General features: G+C 45.7%; 2 protein-coding genes across 2 annotated transcripts; both read right to left on the reverse strand.

Annotated features, from left to right (window-relative positions):
• Nucleotides 1-7,457: 7,457 nt before the first annotated feature.
• On the reverse strand, nucleotides 7,458-8,402 carry LOC107109098 (olfactory receptor 10G6-like). Its single transcript, XM_015409668.1, has one exon. The coding sequence runs from the start codon at nucleotides 8,400-8,402 to the stop codon at nucleotides 7,458-7,460; it is 945 nt and encodes a 314-aa protein (XP_015265154.1).
• Nucleotides 8,403-13,515: 5,113 nt separating this feature from the next.
• LOC107109099 (olfactory receptor 10G6-like) lies at nucleotides 13,516-14,439 on the reverse strand. The gene has a single exon (XM_015409669.1). It carries the CDS (start codon nucleotides 14,437-14,439, stop codon nucleotides 13,516-13,518), a length of 924 nt encoding a protein of 307 aa, XP_015265155.1.
• Nucleotides 14,440-19,400: the final 4,961 nt, after the last annotated feature.

Below are 19,400 nucleotides of genomic sequence, written 5' to 3' on the forward strand. Positions count from 1 at the left end.
AAGAGCGGTAGCGGCCATAACTTTTTAAGGAGCCCCAAAGGAGAGCTGGGGGAGCCAGAATGACCTCTGGCATGTGATGTCCGAGCAGCGTCGCATGTGATGTCCGAACGACATCACACGCGAGAGGTGGAATTTGCCCCTACGAGTCCAAGGCCACCACCCCGGGGCTCAGGGAGGCAGGAGAACGTTTCACCCCGCCCCCCTGTGGGCGTCGAAGAACAGTGGCGGCAGCCATAACTTTTTAAAAAGCCCCTAAGGAGAGCTGGGGGAGCCAGAATGACCTCTCGCGTGTGATGTCCGAGCGACAACGATGTCCGAGCGCCTCCCCCATGGGCAACGCCGCTCGGACATCACAGGCGATGGACTAGATGACCATGGAGGTCCCTTCCCACTCTATGAGTCTATGATTCTATAATTCATCCAGGCTGGCTGTGGGCACGCCAGCCCCTCTGTCAGACAGAAGCGCCTGAGATCCTCCCCCTCCCCTTTACCTTTGCCCGACTTGGAGGTGAAGGGAAGGGAGGGGGGGGAAATGGATCCCAGGTGCTTCTGCCTGTCTGAGGGGCTGGTGCACACTTCCGGTGATGTCAGGGGGTGTGGCATATGCTAATAAGTTATGCTAATGAGCTCCTGCAGCTCTTTTTCTATGAAATGACCCCTGCTCACAGCCACCCAATAAGGTAGTTACAGTGAGGGAGTCATCCAAGGTTACCCAGTGAACTTTATGGTTTACATGGTAATTGGAACCTGGATTTCATCTGTCCTTAATACAGCACTCCAACTATTTCAGCATGCTTGTATGAAATCTTGATTCCTTCCATCCACCTGTTATTCTCAAAACACCAGTATCCTTCAGAAGTTTTTGGGAGGCAAAATACAGGTTTCTGAGCTCCATATTTCAAATATTTTATTGCAATAAAATATAAGTAAATATAGCCCACTGCAAAGTTATCGGATATCCAATAAGAAGGACACCAGGAATATGCGGTTCCCACTCAAGCAACATTATGGTCCACTCTTCCCTCTAGTGGAATTTGAGCAGAATTAGAAGCAAAATTTTAAGGAACGTAGCAATTGTTATTTCAAAAACATAATACATAAGCACCTCAATCCATACCAACCTCCCAATCAATTTTTATCCTGTCCTCAAGGTAAAAATTGGCATAAACATGCTTATAAACAGCTGAGAGGTGACATGATCGAGGTTTATAAGATTATGCATGGGATAGAGCAGGTAGAGAAGGAAGTACTTTTTTACAATACAAGAACTCGTGGGGACTCCATGAAATTGCTGAGTGGTCGGGTTAGAACGGATAAAAGGAAGTACTTCTTCACCCAAAGAGTGATTAACACATGGAATTCACTGCCACAGGAGGTGGCGGCCGCTACAAGCATGGACAGCTTCAAAAGGGAACTGGATAAACCTATGGAGCAGAGGTCCATTGGTGGCTATAAGTTATAGATAGGGACTCTGGGGCAAGTGATGCTCTGTATTCTTGGTGCTTGGGGGGGGCAACAGTGGGAGGGCTTCTAGTGTCCTGGCTCCACTGCTGGACCTCCTGATGGCACCTGGTATTTTTGGCCACTGTGTGACAGAATGTTGGACTAGATGGGCCATTGGCCTGATCCAACATTGGCTTCTCTTATGTTCTTGTGTTCTTATTTCAAAATTAGGGTATGAACTGATAAGAAACTACTGGCCTGGTATACCACCAGTTGATTATTACCCTACCATGGACAACTGCATATTTTTGTCCATTCCCCCCTCGCAGCAGCTGTCATGAGATGCTTAAGATGAATTATAGTTATGTTTCTTATGGTTATGGAGTATATGCCTGATCAACACAGTTCTCATCTGGACCATATAAAAGTCAGATTGTTATGGTTCAGTGACCTGAGAGAAGTACCAGGAGTGGAAGGTGTTTTTTTTTGGGAAGGACAATAATATGCTTGAATCTAGATACTTTACCAAGTACAATATGTATCAGTAATTCCTTTGTTCTCCGTCTCGTTCTCAGAACTCCCTGATCAATGTTCTCTGGTGCAAGAAATGTCTTGGTGACCCACACAATCATGAACTACATTGGGTGGTCAGCAGGACACTTCTTAAAGCCAACTATTGTTTGCTGAATTCTTCTGGCTGTTCTCAAGAGAGACAATCCTCTGATATAAATAACTTCTAAGTTCTAGTAAAAGATAAAGGTTCCCTTGCTCGAAAGCCAGTCGAATCCGACTCTAGCGTTGCGGTGCTCATCTCCGTTTCCAAGCCGAAGAGCCAGCGCTGTCCGAAGACGTTTCCGTGGTCATGTGGCCGGCGTGACTAAACACCGAGGTGCACGGAACGCTGTTCCCTTCCCACCAAAGTGGTCCCTATTTATCTACTTGCAATGTCTTGCTTTCTAACTGCTAGGTCGGCAGGAGCTGGAACTAGAGATGGGAGCTCACTTCGTCATGCGGCACACTCGGGTCTCGAACTGCTGAACTACCGACCTTCCACAGCCTGCAGTTCAGCGTCTTAACCACTTGAGCCACCGCAGCTCCTTAAGTTCTAGTTCTAGTAGGAGACTGGTTTTTCTAAGGAAACAGAACATCTCAGCTTCTGATTAATATTCTCTACGTTAATCTTCATAATCTTTTGTGCCCCATATGAATACCCATCTCCTGCCCCCTCAGCTCTCCACTCATTCCATGTCCCTGGGCTCATAAGGACCTTTCCTCATGAAACTTCATTTGTTCTTGAGTTAATAACAATCTCCCGAAGGCCTCATTAAAAAGACTGTTTCTTTTTGGTAGGACACGAGCATCTTCTTCCAAGCTGCAATGGAGAGTTTCCCAAGTGCCTGTCAACTCCGCTTTGGGCGGCAAATTGTCCCTTCCCTTGGATCAAACATAGGAAAACTGAAGTGAGGATAGAACCACAAAGGGGCTCAGACAATTTTTTGCCTGAGACAGTTCTTTGCCTACATCAACTCTCTTGTTGCCTAAGGTTGTTTCCTTTTTAAAATTTGCTTACACTGTTTTCCAGTTCTTCCTTCTTAGCCGCAATGCATTGTTTGTTCATTGAAGTTCTTTTGCTATTGGATTGAATTTTTTAAAATCAATTTTGTCATCACCCTGGATTCTCAGTGAGAAAGGCAGGCTATAAATGAAGATCATAATCATCTCGCAAATTTACCGTATAGATGCTTCCAAAGATCATTTGCAGTGGTGCAGTAAATCAGCTCCTGGTTCCTCTCTTAGTGCTTTACCATGTCCAGGGGTCATTTCCTGCAGGAGCGCACAGGAGCGGATCTCCGGCAGTAAAGAGCCCAAGGGGTGGGCACATGCAACAATCCCCGCCCCCTGCTCCCAGCAGCCCTCAGTCAGAGCAAGAAGCAGCCAGGTAAGGTGCAGAGCTTCCCCCGCCCCCCTGGTCCAAAACAGTCCAGTGGCACTTTTAAGACCAAGTTTTAATCAAGTACAAGATCTCCCTCCTCTGCTAGGACAGATCTGCACGTCCCCGTCCCCCTCAATAGCTAGCAATCCAAAACAGTCCAGTGGAACCTGAGCAGTGGGTGTTGCCTTCTGACACACTTCCGGTGATGTCAGGGGGTGTGGCATATGCAAATGAGTTATGCTAATGAGCTCCTGCACCTCTTTTTCTATGAAATGACCCCTGACCATGTCTATTTCTTTTCCATCCCTGTTGGCTACAGGAGAGGCCACCAAGGATCAAACATATACCCCTCTGACTCCCAAGTGTTTTAATTATCACTGAAGCACATACAAGGAGGTGCAACTCTTAAGAGAAGAAGAAGAGATTGGGTTTATACCCCACCCTTCACTACCTGAAGGTGTCTCAGAGTGGCTTACAAACTCCTTTTCCCTTCCCCTCCCCACAACAGACACCCTGTGAGGTAGGCGGGGCTGAGAGAGCTCTTGACAGAAACTGCTCTTTCTTCAAGAAAAGCTCTTATCAGAACTACAGCTTGGCCAAGGTCATCCAGCCAGGTGCAAGTGGAGGAGTGGGGAATCAAACCTGGTTCTCCCAGATTAGAGTCCGCGCACGTAACCACTACACCAAGCTGCCTCTTAGAACATAGGTATGAGAAAGTTAAAGACTTTAATGAAGCAAGATTAGATCTGGGTGTAAATAACAGGATAGTACATGTAGGCCCCGGTTACACGGAGCATTAGCCACGCTAGAGGGATGGAAGATAGGCGGATTTTCCGGGCGCGATCTCACCACCACATCTGGGAAGCGTAGAGCTGCCGTGGCTCACCCGAGGCTTCCCGCCGAAGACGTGCAGTAAAAAACTAGTACCTCGGAGGTACTAGTTTCTGAAAACCGCGGGGCAAGGGCGGGCATCTGATCGCGTTTCCGGTGGCCTCCGGCGCTCTCCCATGCCCCATTGCGAAAAGGTTCCCCCCCTGAAGTCTGCAGGGATGCGCACAGGCACCAAATGGGGCATGCGCATACTTCAGGTTAAAAAAACAAAACACAACCCCGTTTCCCGTGCTGCGCCGCTTCTTTGGCGTGTCGTGTGATCGGCACCTCCCCCTAACCACAGGACCTCGACGGGACCAAGAGGGGACGCCTGATTGCGCAGTTGCGCGTTATTTCGCTGTGGGGCAAACAGCCACACCTCCCCCCCACGATATCCAGCCCATGTGACCGGGGCTGTAGATTAAACATTAGGAGGAACTTCTTCATGGCAAAAGCAGGTCAACAATGGCACGGATTACCTAGGGGTGAGTGGGCTTTCTTGAGGTTTTCAAGAGGAGGCTGGACCACCATCTATGGGAACATTCCAGTTTGGTAATTCTTGCATTGATTTAGGGACTGGATTGGATGGCCTATTAGAACCCTCCAACTTCATGACTTTACAGTCCCCTTAATTTCAGCTTGAGAGTTTGCTGAGAAGCATTGAAGTTCTTTGGCTTTGGGATGCTTCATAGAACCATTATGAGATTGTGAACACTTTCCAAAATGTGGTAAGTTGCAACCTTGAGATGTATTGGTATTAATGAGATGGCTGAACATCCAAAAAATGGGGTATGCTTATGGCAGGCAACAAATGTACATAGAAATCCATGAGGGCTTGGAAAGATTAGTGATGGTAACGACCGGCTTACTCACTGATGGGTATAATGTAGGGATTTGTTATGAGAAGTTTGAGATCAACCACACATGCATTAAACATTAGTGCAGGGGTGGCCAAACTTGCTTAACGTAAGAGCCACCTAGAAGAAACATCGGATGTCTGAGAGCCACAAGACATGAACAAATATCACACACACATTTTTAATCGGAAAATATGCAGATTTGCTTTTTATTAACATAACCATGAAATAAGACTGCCAGTAAAAGGTAAAGGTTTCCCTTGCTCGAAAGCCAGTCGAGTCCGACTCTAGGGTTGCGGTGCTCATCTCTGTTTCAAAGCCGAAGAGCCAGCGCTGTCCGAAGACGTTTCCGTGGTCATGTGGCTGGCATGACTAAACACCAAGGCGCACGGAACGCTGTTACCTTCCCACCGAAGTGGTCCCTATTTATCTACTTGCAATTTCTTGCTTTCGAACTGCTAGGTTGGCAGGAGCTGGAACTGGAGACGGGGGCTCACTCCGTCATGCGGCAACTCGGGTCTCGAACTGCTGAACTACTGACCTTCCACAGCCTGCAGTTCAGCGTCTTAACCACTTGAGCCATCGCAGCTCCTAAGACTGCCAGAAATAAAAACAAAAGGGGTAAAAACAGATATCGAGGATAATATTTAAAGAGACAAATGCTTTCTCCGGCTGGGGGGCTTTGAGAACACGTTTAAAGTTAAAGTTGCTTTCTTTCTGTACTTCCCCCACCTCAAGCCTACCCAGGGAGAGGAACACTGGCTGGGGAAGGGAAGACTGATCAGGGAGGTATGCCCTCCCCTTCACTTCCCCAGCCACCCTGCTGGGAGCCGCACAATGTGTGTGAAAGAGCCGCATGTGGCTCATCTTCAGGAGGGGCCATAGCTCAATGGTAGAGCATCTGCTTGGCATGCAGAAGGTCCCAGATTCAGTCCCTGGCATCTTCAGTTAAATGGTCCACACACCTGGGTGATGTGAAAGACCTTGGTATGAGAACCTGGACAGCCGCTGCCAGTCTGAGTGACAGTACTAATTGTGATAGAAAGGTGCTCTGGTTCAGTATAGGGCAGCTTCATGTGTTCTTTTCTCCTGAGCAGAAGAAATGGTTGGATCCAGCTCCTAAACTGGCTTCTTGAATTCTGCCTGTGTTCAAAGGAAAGAAGCAGACTTTTATGCTTACAGAGTTTAATTTAACATCTCAGTCAAGATGAGCAGGTAAAGGTAAAGGTTCCCTTGCTCGAAAGCCAGTCCTGGCCCCACTGGTGGACCTCCTGATGGCAGTGGTATTTCTGGCCACTGTGTGATACAGAGTGTTGGACTGGATGGGCCATTGGCCTGATCCAACATTGGCATCTCTTATGTTCTTATGTTCTTAAATCCGACTCAAAGCCGATGAGCCAGCGCTGTCCGAAGATGTTTCCGTGGTCATGTGGCCGGCATGACTAAACACCAAGGCGCACAGAACGCTGTTACCTTCCCACCGAAGTGGTACCTATTTATCTACTTGCAATTTCTTGCTTTCAAACTGCTAGGTTGGCAGGAGCTGGAACTAGAGATGGGAGCTCACTCCGTCATGCAGCACCCGGGTCTCGAACTGCTGAACTACTGACCTTCCACAGCCTGCAGTTCAGCGTCTTAACCACTTGAGCCACCGCAACTCCAATGAGCAGGTAGCTGATGAATAAAAGGAAATACCCATCAGGTGATTGTGCCATGCTTAGATTGCCCACTGTATCATCACTCAACAAACTTGCTTGTTAGCCAGTTTTATGGTGGTTACGGTGGCTCACTAGGCCTATTGAGCCCTAGATTTCAGCCCCCACTCAACCACCAAACTTACTGGCGGGACTCTGTATCACTCTGTCTCTCTCAGCCTAATTTACCTCACAGGCTTGTTTTTAGGCTTATGTAGAGGAGTGGAGAACTATGTTCACCACACTAAGGTACTTAGAGAAAGGACAGGATAAAATATAAGGAATAACTAACAGATATTTCTTTTCTGGCACTAACATTTGCTACTCCCCCAAAATAGTGTTTTCTTAATACTTTTATTTATTTATTTTATTTATTTGTTAGACTTTTACCCCACCCTCCCGCCAAAGCGGCTCAGGGCGGCTTACAATAGTTAAAAACCAGTGTACGATTAATAGAATATCAGGTCTAAAACAATACAATCAATAAAATATCAAACTACAATTTATTAAATTTAAGATTAAGATGTGGTGGCCGTCTGTTATAAAATGCTAGTATTTATGTGGAATGGTCCCTTTTACTAAAGTGATTAATAGAACCATACATCGTGCACTACATTCTTCCTTGGTCTCTGAGCAGAACTGTTTTTAAGAACATGAAATTCAGTAGGGAGGGCAGAACTGTGGCTTCCTACGGCAGAGTTTCCACAGGCCGTCTTTCATCTCTTTGTTCCTCAGCGTGTATATGAGAGGGTTTAAGAAAGGAGTCACTGCAGTGTAGAACATGGCTACCACTCCATCAAGGGAGCCCTGAGATGCTGGCCGCAGGTAGTTATAAACCACAGGAACATAATAGATCACCACCAAGGTGATGTGGGCTGTACAAGTGGAGAAGGTACGGTGTCTCCCTTTCGAACTGGGAATCCTCAGGATGGCAGACACGATATATACATAGGATGTCAGAATCAAGAGGAAGCAGGTCATGGCTACGAACCCAATGTCCACCAACGTCACCATCTCATTGAGGGATGTGTCTGCACAGGCCAGCTTCAGCATCGCTGGGATGTCACAGAAGATGTAGGTCACCAGGATCCCTCGGCCATACGGCAGGCGAAAAGTGAGGGAGGTCTGTATCACAGAGTGCAGGGAGCCTCCAAGCCAGGTGCCAATGGCGAGACAAAAGCAAACGCGGTGGTTCATGAGAGTGCCGTAGTGCAGCGGTTTGCAAATGGCCACAAAGCGGTCAAAGGCCATCACGGTGTACAGGAAGCATTCCGTACAGCCCAGGAAGTGGAATAAGAAGAGCTGGGATACACAGCCTGCGTAGGAGATAATCCCATTGCCCTTTACCAGCCATTGGATCAGTTTGGGCACCACCACAGAGGAGACCATCATGTCCATGATAGACAGGTGGCAGAGGAACCAGTACATTGGTTTGTGCAAACGGGATTCAAGTGCTACGACTAAGAGGATCAAGCTGTTTCCAGAAAGAGACAGTGTGTACATGAGGAGGAAGAAGAAGAGCAACAGGAACTTAAGGTCTTTGGGGTACATGAATCCTAAAAGTTCAAAGTTTTCAAGCCCTGATGTTGCGTTTCCACACTCCATTCAAGCAGTACTAATCGCTGCCTCAAATCCACTAGCAATACGCTCACCCAAACTCATTGTGGCAAAGGAGCATATGGTGATATTTACTGAGTCAAGAAAATAATTTATTCATGCTCAATTAGTAATTGTAATGTAGAAGGAGTTCCAGGATAACTGGTGATTAGTTACGTTTTCTATAATAAATAATAAGTGAACAATCTCAGACAGTATCAAAATAGAGTTCCTGTCCCCAAATTCACTCCCCCTGGCTTTAGAATTCTCTTTTTTACTCTTGGAACTTACTCTATAAATTCTGACTTCTGTTTCTGACGGGTAGTTTTGTGAAACCCACTGTCCTTCAAGAGGCTTTTGAAGACAGAAAAATCCCACTGTATATTCCCAATGTCCTCTTTTTACCTACTAGATCATCACAAATAGAATGCCAGGAATTTTGATCCTAACCTAAGGCAGAATCACCTTCTGCACTTTCAGCCTGGTAGCATATGTATTGAAAATGTCAGATCCAAAATGCTAATCAGGATATTAAAATTTGTCAAAATATGCCATTTCCTGTTCCATCCTTGAGACAGAAATAGTCACCTGTTAGTTTTAAATGCTAGGATATGGGGTAATAAATAAGAGATATTTATGCAGTTTTATCCATCTTCAGTTAGTGCAGTCGATCTTGGAAGTAACTGAACAAAGCCGCGGTTCCCCACAATGACTTAGAGGGTCACCTTTTAGGGTAACAGGCAAGCCAGTCTGTCCTCAGTTGGTTCTGTCCTCATCTGGTACATATAAAAGTCAGATCTGTTATGTTTCAGTGGAGGTGAGAGATGGTCCACCAGCTGAAGGTCTTTGTAAGGACTATAATACGTATACCTTTTGATAAAGCACAGTGTCTGTTCTTGTATGTCTCATCATGCTTGAAAATGTGGCTCTTGGCTGTAATTCCTTGTACTGCACCAAAATGGTCATTGATCAGTCAACATTCTGGTCTCTAAACCTTTCAGCAAGAGATGACTCGGCTGACAATATGCAACCATGAATGCGCTGGGTGTTCAACAGGAACTCCTTCTAACTGGCATGTAACTGATGCTCGAATATGTCATGTGTTCTTCTTAAATAGAGTGTCCAAAGAATCCACTGACTTGGTATAAATAACTCTGTTCAAAGAGAAGACTTCTTGGTCTTAGAAAAACAGGTGCTCAAATACGTCTTAGAAAAACTGATGCTTGAATACGTGATGTGTTCTTCTTAAATAGCGGGCACTGTCCAAAGAATCCACTGACTTGGTATAAATAACTCTGTTCCAAGAGAAGACTTCTTTGTCTTAGAAAAGCAGGTTTTCCGATGAATATTTTCTCTCTGGTTCTGATTAATATCATCCACCTTCATCTTTATAATTACTCCTGCTTTGTGCAAATTGCCTTTACCTGTCTCTTCTGTTCTCCACTTATTTCATGGTTCTTGGTTTAGAGGGACATCAGCTCATGAGACTTCATTTGTTCTTAAAGTTAATGGCAAATTCCAGAAGGTCTCATTAAAAAGGTCTTTTCTTTTGGTGGAGCTCAAGGGAACCCTTCCAAGGTGCAATGGGAACTTTTCAAATGATCACACATTGGAAAACTGAGGTTAGGATCAATGTTCCCTCTAAGCTGTGGAGTCTTGTGAGCAAAAATTCTTCTTTGTGAGCTACTGTCATTAAAGTTGTGAGCGAGCAATTTGGTTACTGCATAGATTAGCTTGCTCTGGAGCCCTCCTTCCTGAGCTAAGGCAAAAATGTGTGAGCCGGAGGCGAAAAAACTGTGAGCTAGCTCACACTAACTCAGCTTAGAGGGAACACTGGTTAGGATGTGGCCACCTGAATACTCCACTGTTATGTATTCAGATGGACTTGAATGCATGAATGTATGTAATGGAAACATCCCATTGACTTGTAATGTTAAGCTTCGGCCTGGGCTAGGATCCTAATGTAACCAATAGGAACACTAGCCCAGGAAGTGTCATCCAATCACTTCACAGAGCGGGAACGCTTGTGATTGGATATTATGTCTTCGACCGCCCAACTCTCTGATTCCCAGTTTTTTTTTTTTACAAATTTATTTATGATTTTCCATTACAAAAAAAAGATAACAATATTTAGAATTTTCATTACAAAACCACAAAAAGCAAGCAAGCAGAAGAATAAAAACCAAATAGAAAAGTAACAATATTTTGTAAATGAAATATATTTATGGAGTTACGCATTTCCCTGATCCTTCCAGCCGCCCCACCCCCCGGTCTGCCTGCCTTGGAATCGCCGGGGTGGGTTGCTTTCCAGGCCTTCCCTCTGTAGCCAGGCACGCAGATGTTTTGGCTGTAGTGGGCATGGCCAATCTGAAGCCAGCCGGAACTCCGTTCCTGTGTGTTCCTGCCCCAAAATAGCCCTGATCTTATCAGCTTTTCAGTCGCCTGTTCTGTTTTACGGCTTGGTATTGCATTGGCTTGCATTTTTTATCCAGTGGTTTTTTAATTGTAAGCTACCTTGAGCAGAAGTCTGAAGAGGCAGCAAAGAAACAGTGCAAAGAAATGTTGGGGAGAGGGGTTCAGCTCAGGTTCACTGCAGCAGTGGTGCGTGTGGAACAGGGACATCCATCGCCTTGGACACGTTGCTGAGCCAAGCCCAGAAAGAGGGGCGGATTGGTGTCTGTTCTTTTGTGCCGAGGAAGAGGATGAATCAACCACTCATGATTCAGACCGAGTCACAGCAGGCCCATAGCCACAGCGGGGCGCCTCGGGGCCTGGCCCCCTGACTTACCACCAAGTGCCCCCCCACTTCCTATTCAGCCCCCCGACTTCCATTTTTAAATTTTATTTGTGGTGCTCACTTGGGTGTGTGTGCGGGGTGCCCCCTGACTTATTTAACGGCCCCCCGAATTTAAAAAATCCTGGCTACGGGCCTGTGTCACAGTATGTATTCCTACATCAGTGTCTCCTGGACAGGATCCAGCCACCTCCCCTGGATGCCAGTGAGAAGGCGCAGTGTACTGCTGCGCATGAAAAGACCTTGGCTTCCCAAGACTGTGAGGTGTCCCGCGTGTGAGGGTTTTGGTTGTCATTCTAGAAGGCAACAAGAATGTCCACAACACGAGCACAAACCGTAGTACTGATGAGGCCCAGTGTGGCGTAGTGGTTAAGAGTGTCAGACTAGTATCTGAGAGACCTGGGTTTGAATCCCCACTCATGCAAAACTTTGTTTTATTTCATAACACACATCACTCAGTCCAGTCCACCCAAAACACACATTTTTAAACCAGCACTTCAAAAATTGGGGAAAATAAGCACACTAAAACAGAAATGGCTTAATTTTTTTGAACTCTCTCTCATTCATAATATATATAATTATGGTCAGTTTTGCAGTAGCTATTTGACCTCTCTTGTTAGGGAACCATACACTATTATTATATTAGTAAGGTGAATCAAAATATTGATCTGAACAATAAGAACGGGAACATGGATGCTACAAACAAATGGGTTTGCAATTGGGGGAGGTGATGACTAAGGAATTTCCCTAACTGGCATATATAATTCTTTAAAGAATTTCTCCTTCACCACTCTTGTGTTCTGGGGCTGTGCCACACGATTAAAAAAACTTAATAAAATCAGCTCTAAGAAGCATTAAAGTCTAAAATTTAAGATATCAACATTCATAAAGCCAAAATATTTAACTGATTGGAAATGTAATGGCAAGATAGCATATAAAATGCAGCAGATTGCTTCCCAAATTTTTGCTTAACAGAGGCCCCTGCCACACAGCAGGGGAAAAGCCTCTTAAGGCGCGGCTTTTAAAAGCCACGCCAACGTTGACACAGCGTGGCGGGATCCCCCGGATCCCCCGGCCGAGCCGCCTTTTCTCCCCGGCGCAATCAAACGCCGGGGAGAAAACACGGCCCTAACCGGGAGCCGGCCGAACTGCGCATGTCGGAGCATGCGCAGTTTGGCTCCGGCCCGGGGTTGTGCCGGTGCAAGGACGCGCCGGCGATCAAACGCCCGGGTAGAAGCGCCGCGTCCACTTGAACCACCGAGGTAGGTGGTTCAGTTTGAGGCGCAGTTTCTCGGGAAAGGGCCAGTTCGAGGATGGAATCATGGCGCTTTACAGATGTTGTGGTGTGATCGCGCCGGTTTGACCCGCCCCCGAACTGTCCCGCTCCCGGGCCAAATCGCCTCGTGTGAACGGGACCAGAGGAGGAATTCCCTGAGCCGCGAGAAGACGGCACACTTCTGGGGTTTATCCAGCATCTCATTCCAGAGCTCCAAGGCTAATAAAGAAAAGACCCTGTTCCTTTCCGCCTGCCAGCTAACTACACTTTCTAACTGATGTCTTTAGACAAAGCTACTCTGAGTAAGGTTCTTCCACTGCTTTGAATAGAGGAGCCCAACAGAGAGAAGTCCTTTCATACGAATCCAGGTCCCAGGCTGTGAAGGGAATTAAATGTCAACACCCTGAACTGAGTCAAAGCAAGTGGCTCAACATTAGCTTTGAGTCCAGCAGCACCAAGGAGGAGGAGAGATTGGATTTATACCTCACCCTTCACTACCCAAGGGAGTCTCAGAGCGGCTTACAATCTCCTTTCTCTCCCCTTCCCACAACAGACACCCTGTGATGTAGGTGGGACTTAGACAGCTTTCAAGGACTGCTCTTGAGAGAACAGCTCTGAGAGAACTTGTGACTGACACAAGGTCACACCAGCAGCTGCATGTAAAGGAGTGGGGAATCAAATCCAGTTCTCCCAGGTTAGAGTCCACACTCCTAACCGCTACACCAAACTGGCTCTCAAGATTTTCAGGTTATGAACGTTTGAGAGTCTAAGCTTCGTTGGTCAGATACCAGATCTGATGAAGGGAGCTTTGACTCTTGAATGCTCATACCCCGAAAATCATGTTGATCTTTAAGGTGCTACTGGACTCAAATCTAGTTCTTCTACTACAGACCACCATGGAGACCCTCTGAAATTATCTGGCACAGGACTGGTGGGGATATCTCCCAGATTTCCTATTGCTAGTGAGCTACATGGTGGAATCCAAAATCCATTTCAAGTCATTTATGACCATGTTAAATAAAGAAGTCAATGTTGAGTGGGACAACTATTTATTAGGGACTCTTACCCCACTGTTTCATTAGAGCAAGCTTAATGTCCTTGTTCCTAAGTGTGTATATGACAGGGTTCAAAAATGGAGTCACTGTGGTATACAACATGCATATCACACCATCCATCGAGTCCTGAGAAGTCGGTCTCAAGTAATGGAACACCACAGGGATATAATATATGCCCACCACTATAATGTGGGCTGAGCAAGTGGAGAAGGCCCGGCGACGCCCTTCATTGCTTTTGATCCTCAAAATGGCGGCAATGATATACACGTAGGAGGTAAGGATAAGGAGGAAGCAGGTCATGGCCACAAGCCCAATGTCAATCAAGATGACCATCTCATTGAGCCTTGTGTCAGCACAAGCCAACTTCAGCACCGCGGGGATGTCACAGAAGATGTAGTCCACAAGGTTTTCTTGGCCAAAGGGCAATCGAAAAGTGAGGACTGTCTCTGCCATCGAGTTCAGGCAGCCTCCAATCACTGTACCCAAGGAGAGGATGAGGCAGGTCTTCCAGTTCATGAGGTTGCTGTAACGGAGGGGCTTACAAATAGCCAGGAAGCGGTCATAAGCCATCAGGGTGTAAAGGAGACTTTCCGCACATCCAAGGAAGTGGAAGAGGAATAACTGAGACATACATTCCCCCAAAGAAATGACTTTCCCACCAGGGATGAACCCTGCGATCACTCTGGGAACGACCACAGAGGAGAAAGCTATATCCAGGATGGACAAGTGGCAGAGGAACCAGTACATGGGCTTGTGCAACTGGACGTTAGACGCCACCACCCAGAGAATCAGCGAGTTTCCAGAGAGGGTCAAACTGTACATGGTCAAGAAGAAGAGGAACAGGGGAACCTTCACTTCTTTTGGATATTGCAGCCCAGCAAGAATAAACTCAGTTGGCATTGTTTGATTTGAACACTCCATGTCTAGAACTTGTTTTTTTAAATCAGGAAGAGAAATATAGTTATTCTTTGGGTTAGGAATTGAATGAATGAAAAAAGAAAGACTGTTGCATCAACCGGTTTGGTTGGTAGGACATGCCTTGGGCAGGGATGTAGCACTTTCAGGGGACGGTGTGCAGGGAGGACTGAGGCAAGTGGTCCCTTCCTCTCCTCCACCAGTTTACCCGAATTTGTCCTAAATAATCTGAATGTACTTCGGCTTTGAAACGGAGATGAGCACCGCAACCCTAGAGATGGACTCGACTGGCTTTCGAGCAAGGGAACCTTTACCTTTTACCTTGGTAGTAGACCTTCACTGACCCATCCTGGAATTGTGTATTGTCATCCCCCCATCTCCCCACTATCATATGAGAAGAATTAAATGCAGAAGGAGTACCTCGTAGGTGTCTGCATGTGGCTGGAGGAATATATCAGAGAGAACGTCTAATTCCAGTGCAGGATTACATTGCCTAGCATCAGATCCTTCCATGTTTACATGACTGAATGTGAGGATTTCTGTCTAGTCACTAAAAATTTATTGGTGCTGATTTGGAGGAGGGAATGGGAGGTAGAATAAACATAGATTGGGACCTGAATTCAAAAAGTTTGGAAATAAAAAGCAAGTGAATGTATGCCCAGGTAGTCTAATGCATATCACATTTCTCATACAGACAGAAATTTGTTCTAGAACTTAGGAATTGAGGAAGACTTGCCCAGACCTCTAGAAAAACATCATGCTCTGAAATAATGGGATCCTGGTCTCCTTTTCCCTCCACTTATGATTACTCCAAAGAAATCCGCAACAATGGACTGGAGAATCTAGAAATCCTAATTAGCAGACCTCTTTGCATAGAATAGGATCAGTGATTTCCAACAGCTGGGAAAATAATCCGGAAGACGGACAAATAATCATTTTAGGAGAACATCACAACTGACATCAGACTCACATAACAGTTTTGGCATGATATGACTTTTCAACGACCTTTCCAGCTTCGGTGAATCACCTTAGGAGGAACGATATAACTAATTTTCCCGCCTCGCTTAGGACAGTTATCCCACCTCTTTCTAAGTGGCAATTGGGAAACAATTGCTTTGGCACACTGGTATGCCTGCTGTAGAATTTCAAATGGTCAGCAGAACCTGTTGATAGATATTAGAAAGAAGACCTCAGGACATTGATCTAACATTAGCAGAAGCACACAGAAGCTTGTTTTATACTTGCTACCTTCTTATAATTGCAGTTCATTTCACTTCAGTGAACTCACGAGACGTTTGACCAATGACTGCATAATGAGAGTAAAATAATCTGGGCTATCCCAAACATAACTTCCCGTAGACACAATATTTACAAGTGGAGTTTCTCAGGAGGTTATGAGATGAGGATGTTCTTCTAGAGGGGCTAGACTTGGAGCAAAATCCATAGGTCTTTGTCAAACAAAAGATGAAGTGGTTTTTGATGGCAGATGCTTTTTTAGGCCACAATACCCTTTGTCAGATGATGTCTTTCTATTCTTACTTGTTTCTCTTGCTGTGTATTGATGTGCTGCCAAATAGGAGAGATGGGTACTCAGGGATGCCTCTTTGGTGGGGATAACCCAGTCAGATGGCTCCGTCTAGATGAATGTCCATCTTTAACTTGCTGCTATGAGCAATACATTGGCTGAATACTATCTACCGACTGGCACACTTTTCCATTTTCCTGATGTCTTTATAATGTTGCATAGTCCTTGAGTCTCAAGACTCCCTCTTGCTTATTCCCCCAGAGTCCCAAGCATGTGCTCAGGTGAGAATTAAAGTGTTTATGGTTTCATCCTTTTGTCAGAATCCAAATAGTGATGATGAAAATATTGCTTACTTGAATTATATCCTTTTTTGTCCTTGTGGTCACATCTGGCAATTAATGTATGCTAAAAAAGATGGCCACTGTTTTCAAGCATTTTCAGCAGGGCAAGATCATCTAAGTAGTGCCTTCCGTGAGAGATGTAAAAACATGTAATGCCCATCTAGAAGTCCGGCACTGCCATTTTGACATGGTGAGGTCAACACGAGTTACCATTGTTTGAGCCAAGGTCAGTTTTATTAATGTGTGGACATATGCCCATTATACTACATTTGGATATTTTCCAGCATGGGTCTAGTTCTGATTACTGTGCCAAGAAATATTAATGTTGGCTCATGATGGTATCACCACATCAAGGTATTCAAATGTAGGGATGGGCACGAATTCATCATGAATTTTGACCGGTTTGTGGTTTGTGAAATGATGTTCGTGAACTGAAGAGCCACCACAAACTTCCATGATGTTTCATGTAGTTTGCGGAGGTTCATGACAGTTCGTGAAGAGCAGAAAATGGGGTTAAATGATTCTGAGCCATTTAAACTCCTGCTTTCTGCTCTTCATGAAAAATAGCTGATTGGTGGGGAGCTTCCTGCCACTCAGCTGTTGGTTTAAATGGCTCTGAGCCATTTAAATCACTGCTTTCTGCTCCCTGTTGTTATTGCCAATGGCCTGCCTTGTTGTTTGGGGAATTTGCTAGGCAGCAGGCAAAGCCAGAGGGATACAAGGGACCTGAACACCTTTTTATACCAAGGTCCAGCACAGTAGGAAGACTCCAGATTTGAAGAGTAAATTAGTTTTTATGAAAGTATTTCCCTAATTACAAGCACACTAAACGTTCAAAAGAGCAAGCAATACAGAACTAAGCAGAGGTGTTTGATAGTGAATAGAGGGGTCAGTTACTTGGTAGTATTACCTGTCCAGACATGCAGAAGTCCTTGAAGAGAACAGCGCCAGCATTATGCGCTATGAGGGGGCAGAGAAAAAGAGAGAGTGTGTGTGTGTGTGGGTGCGTGGATGGATATAGACTTTGGAAAACAATGCTGACCAATGGGAGGTCTTGAGGGACTTGTCTCAAGTGAAGACAAGAGATTACCTAGGCCAATCCTGGGTCCCAGGGGGTGCAGCATCAGGAGGTGCCAGACCTAGATGTAACCAATGACGTTCCAGAGGGGCAGAGTCAGGCTTAACAATGGCCTTGATTAAATTAGCCAGGTGCTGGGTGGCTAGTCGAATGGTTTTTTTTGACCACTAATGGTCCAGTCAAGGCAGTTTGAAAAGGTTCCCAAGTATAGATAAAAGGTGGGAGATGGTTCTCTGATTAGATTGCTAAACATTTGAATGTGTGATTGGTTTATCTTGGTATCCTGAGAGATGGAGCAGGAAAAACTGGTTTGGAGACAAAGGATTCTCACACAAAAGGGATAGGTGAAGTTCTGAAGATAGGAAGACTATTCGCCAGGTGGCAACTGAATAGCCTTTAGAAATGCAGATACTCTACCTGGTGGAACTGCCATTGTTTCATATTCATACCTTTCGCTGGGGTGGGGGAGAAGATTGGAGGCTTTCTGACTTTCCATCTGAAAATGGAGAGCCTTTTTTCAGAGTTATGGCTTACTCTGTGTTTCAGAACCAGGAGTGATTTGGGTTTCTGGGTCTCTGGCTCAGGTTAGAAAGTGGGGTGCCCCTGTTGTTGGGGCTATCCTAGGACAAACGTAGCACCTCTGGGCTACACTGTGGATTTCCCTTATGGCTTTCTGCCCCCCCTTTCTGAAATGGCCAAAAGGCATTTCACCTCCTGCTTTCTGCTCACTGCAGAAAGCTATGGCCAGCAGAAAGCAGGGGTGAAATGGCTCAGAACCAATTAAATCAAACACCTGAGGGGTGGCTCAGCTGTTTGGGTGATATGGCTTAGAGCGATTTAACCCCCTGCTTTCTGCTCCCCACTGTTTTTCTGGGGAGCAGAAAGCAGGGGTTCAAGCCTTAAATGGCTCACAGACTGATATAAACCGGTTCGGTTTGTGAACCTACCTATCGGTCCATGGTTCGGTTTGTGCTTCAGCCACAGATGAACTGCAAAAATGTGGTTCATGCCCATCCCTGTTCAGATGTCTGAATAATGTAACTGCTGCTCGGATTGCTGTATTCCATTGTGTATTCCATTGGATATTCCATTGAGTCCTATAGGACTCAAGAGGGTGCTGTTCTCATCTTGATGCTATCCTTTTTGCCACAGTTTCAGTACCTCTTGATATCTGAAAATTCAGTGAAGATACATTTACCTATTCACACATAACTAAGGATATGCCATTGGGGTTGTTTGACTGTTGAAGCTGTTTTGCCCCAAGTAAACAGCTCCTTACCTGGGAGTGGCCTGTAGGGCTCCACAGGTGGATTAGAGAGTGCAAGCAAAAGAATGGGACAAGCTCAGAGGACGGATCAATAAGTGAGCAAGGAGAAGAGTCATATAAGAAGAGGGTGATCAAGGAAGGGACCACAGTAGGGAGGAAGGGACTGGCCAAAGAAGGTGTGAAATGGGATAAAGGCTTTCCCCCATCACAAGATTGGAAAGCAGAACTGAAAGTTAAATTAACCCTCTGAGATCGGGAAGAGCCCAGACCAGGGGTGTCAAACATGCAGCCCGGGGGCCATATCAGGCCCTCAGAGGGCTTCTATCAGGCCCTGAGTGGAACTGGCTGTCTTCTGCTTCTGCTTCCAGTTCTGCTGCTGCTGCTGCGTCATTGTAGGTTTGCAGCTTACAGATACACACCTGAACAGCATACTCAAGACTGCAACAGCACAGATATTTGGATGCAATCGTTCAGAGCAAGACGCGTCAGTTATCAGACACTTAAATAAACAAAATATTGCAAGAGTGCTAACGTTTTAAGCATGTTTTTAAGTTAAAAAAAACCCTTTGTATTTTGTCCTTTATAAAGTTTATATCTCTGCTACCTAGCATCACATTTTATGACACACATGGCCCGGCCCAACAAGGTCTCATTTATGCCAGATCCGGCGCCATAACAAATGAGTTTGACACCCCTGGCCCAGACACTTGTTGCTTGGATTACCTGACGGTTTCCATGGATGGAATGGGTTTCTGT

Source organism: Gekko japonicus, unplaced genomic scaffold (genome assembly GCF_001447785.1).
Source record: "Gekko japonicus isolate JY-2015 unplaced genomic scaffold, Gekko_japonicus_V1.1 scaffold3029, whole genome shotgun sequence".
Classification (NCBI taxonomy): Eukaryota; Metazoa; Chordata; class Lepidosauria; order Squamata; family Gekkonidae; genus Gekko; species Gekko japonicus.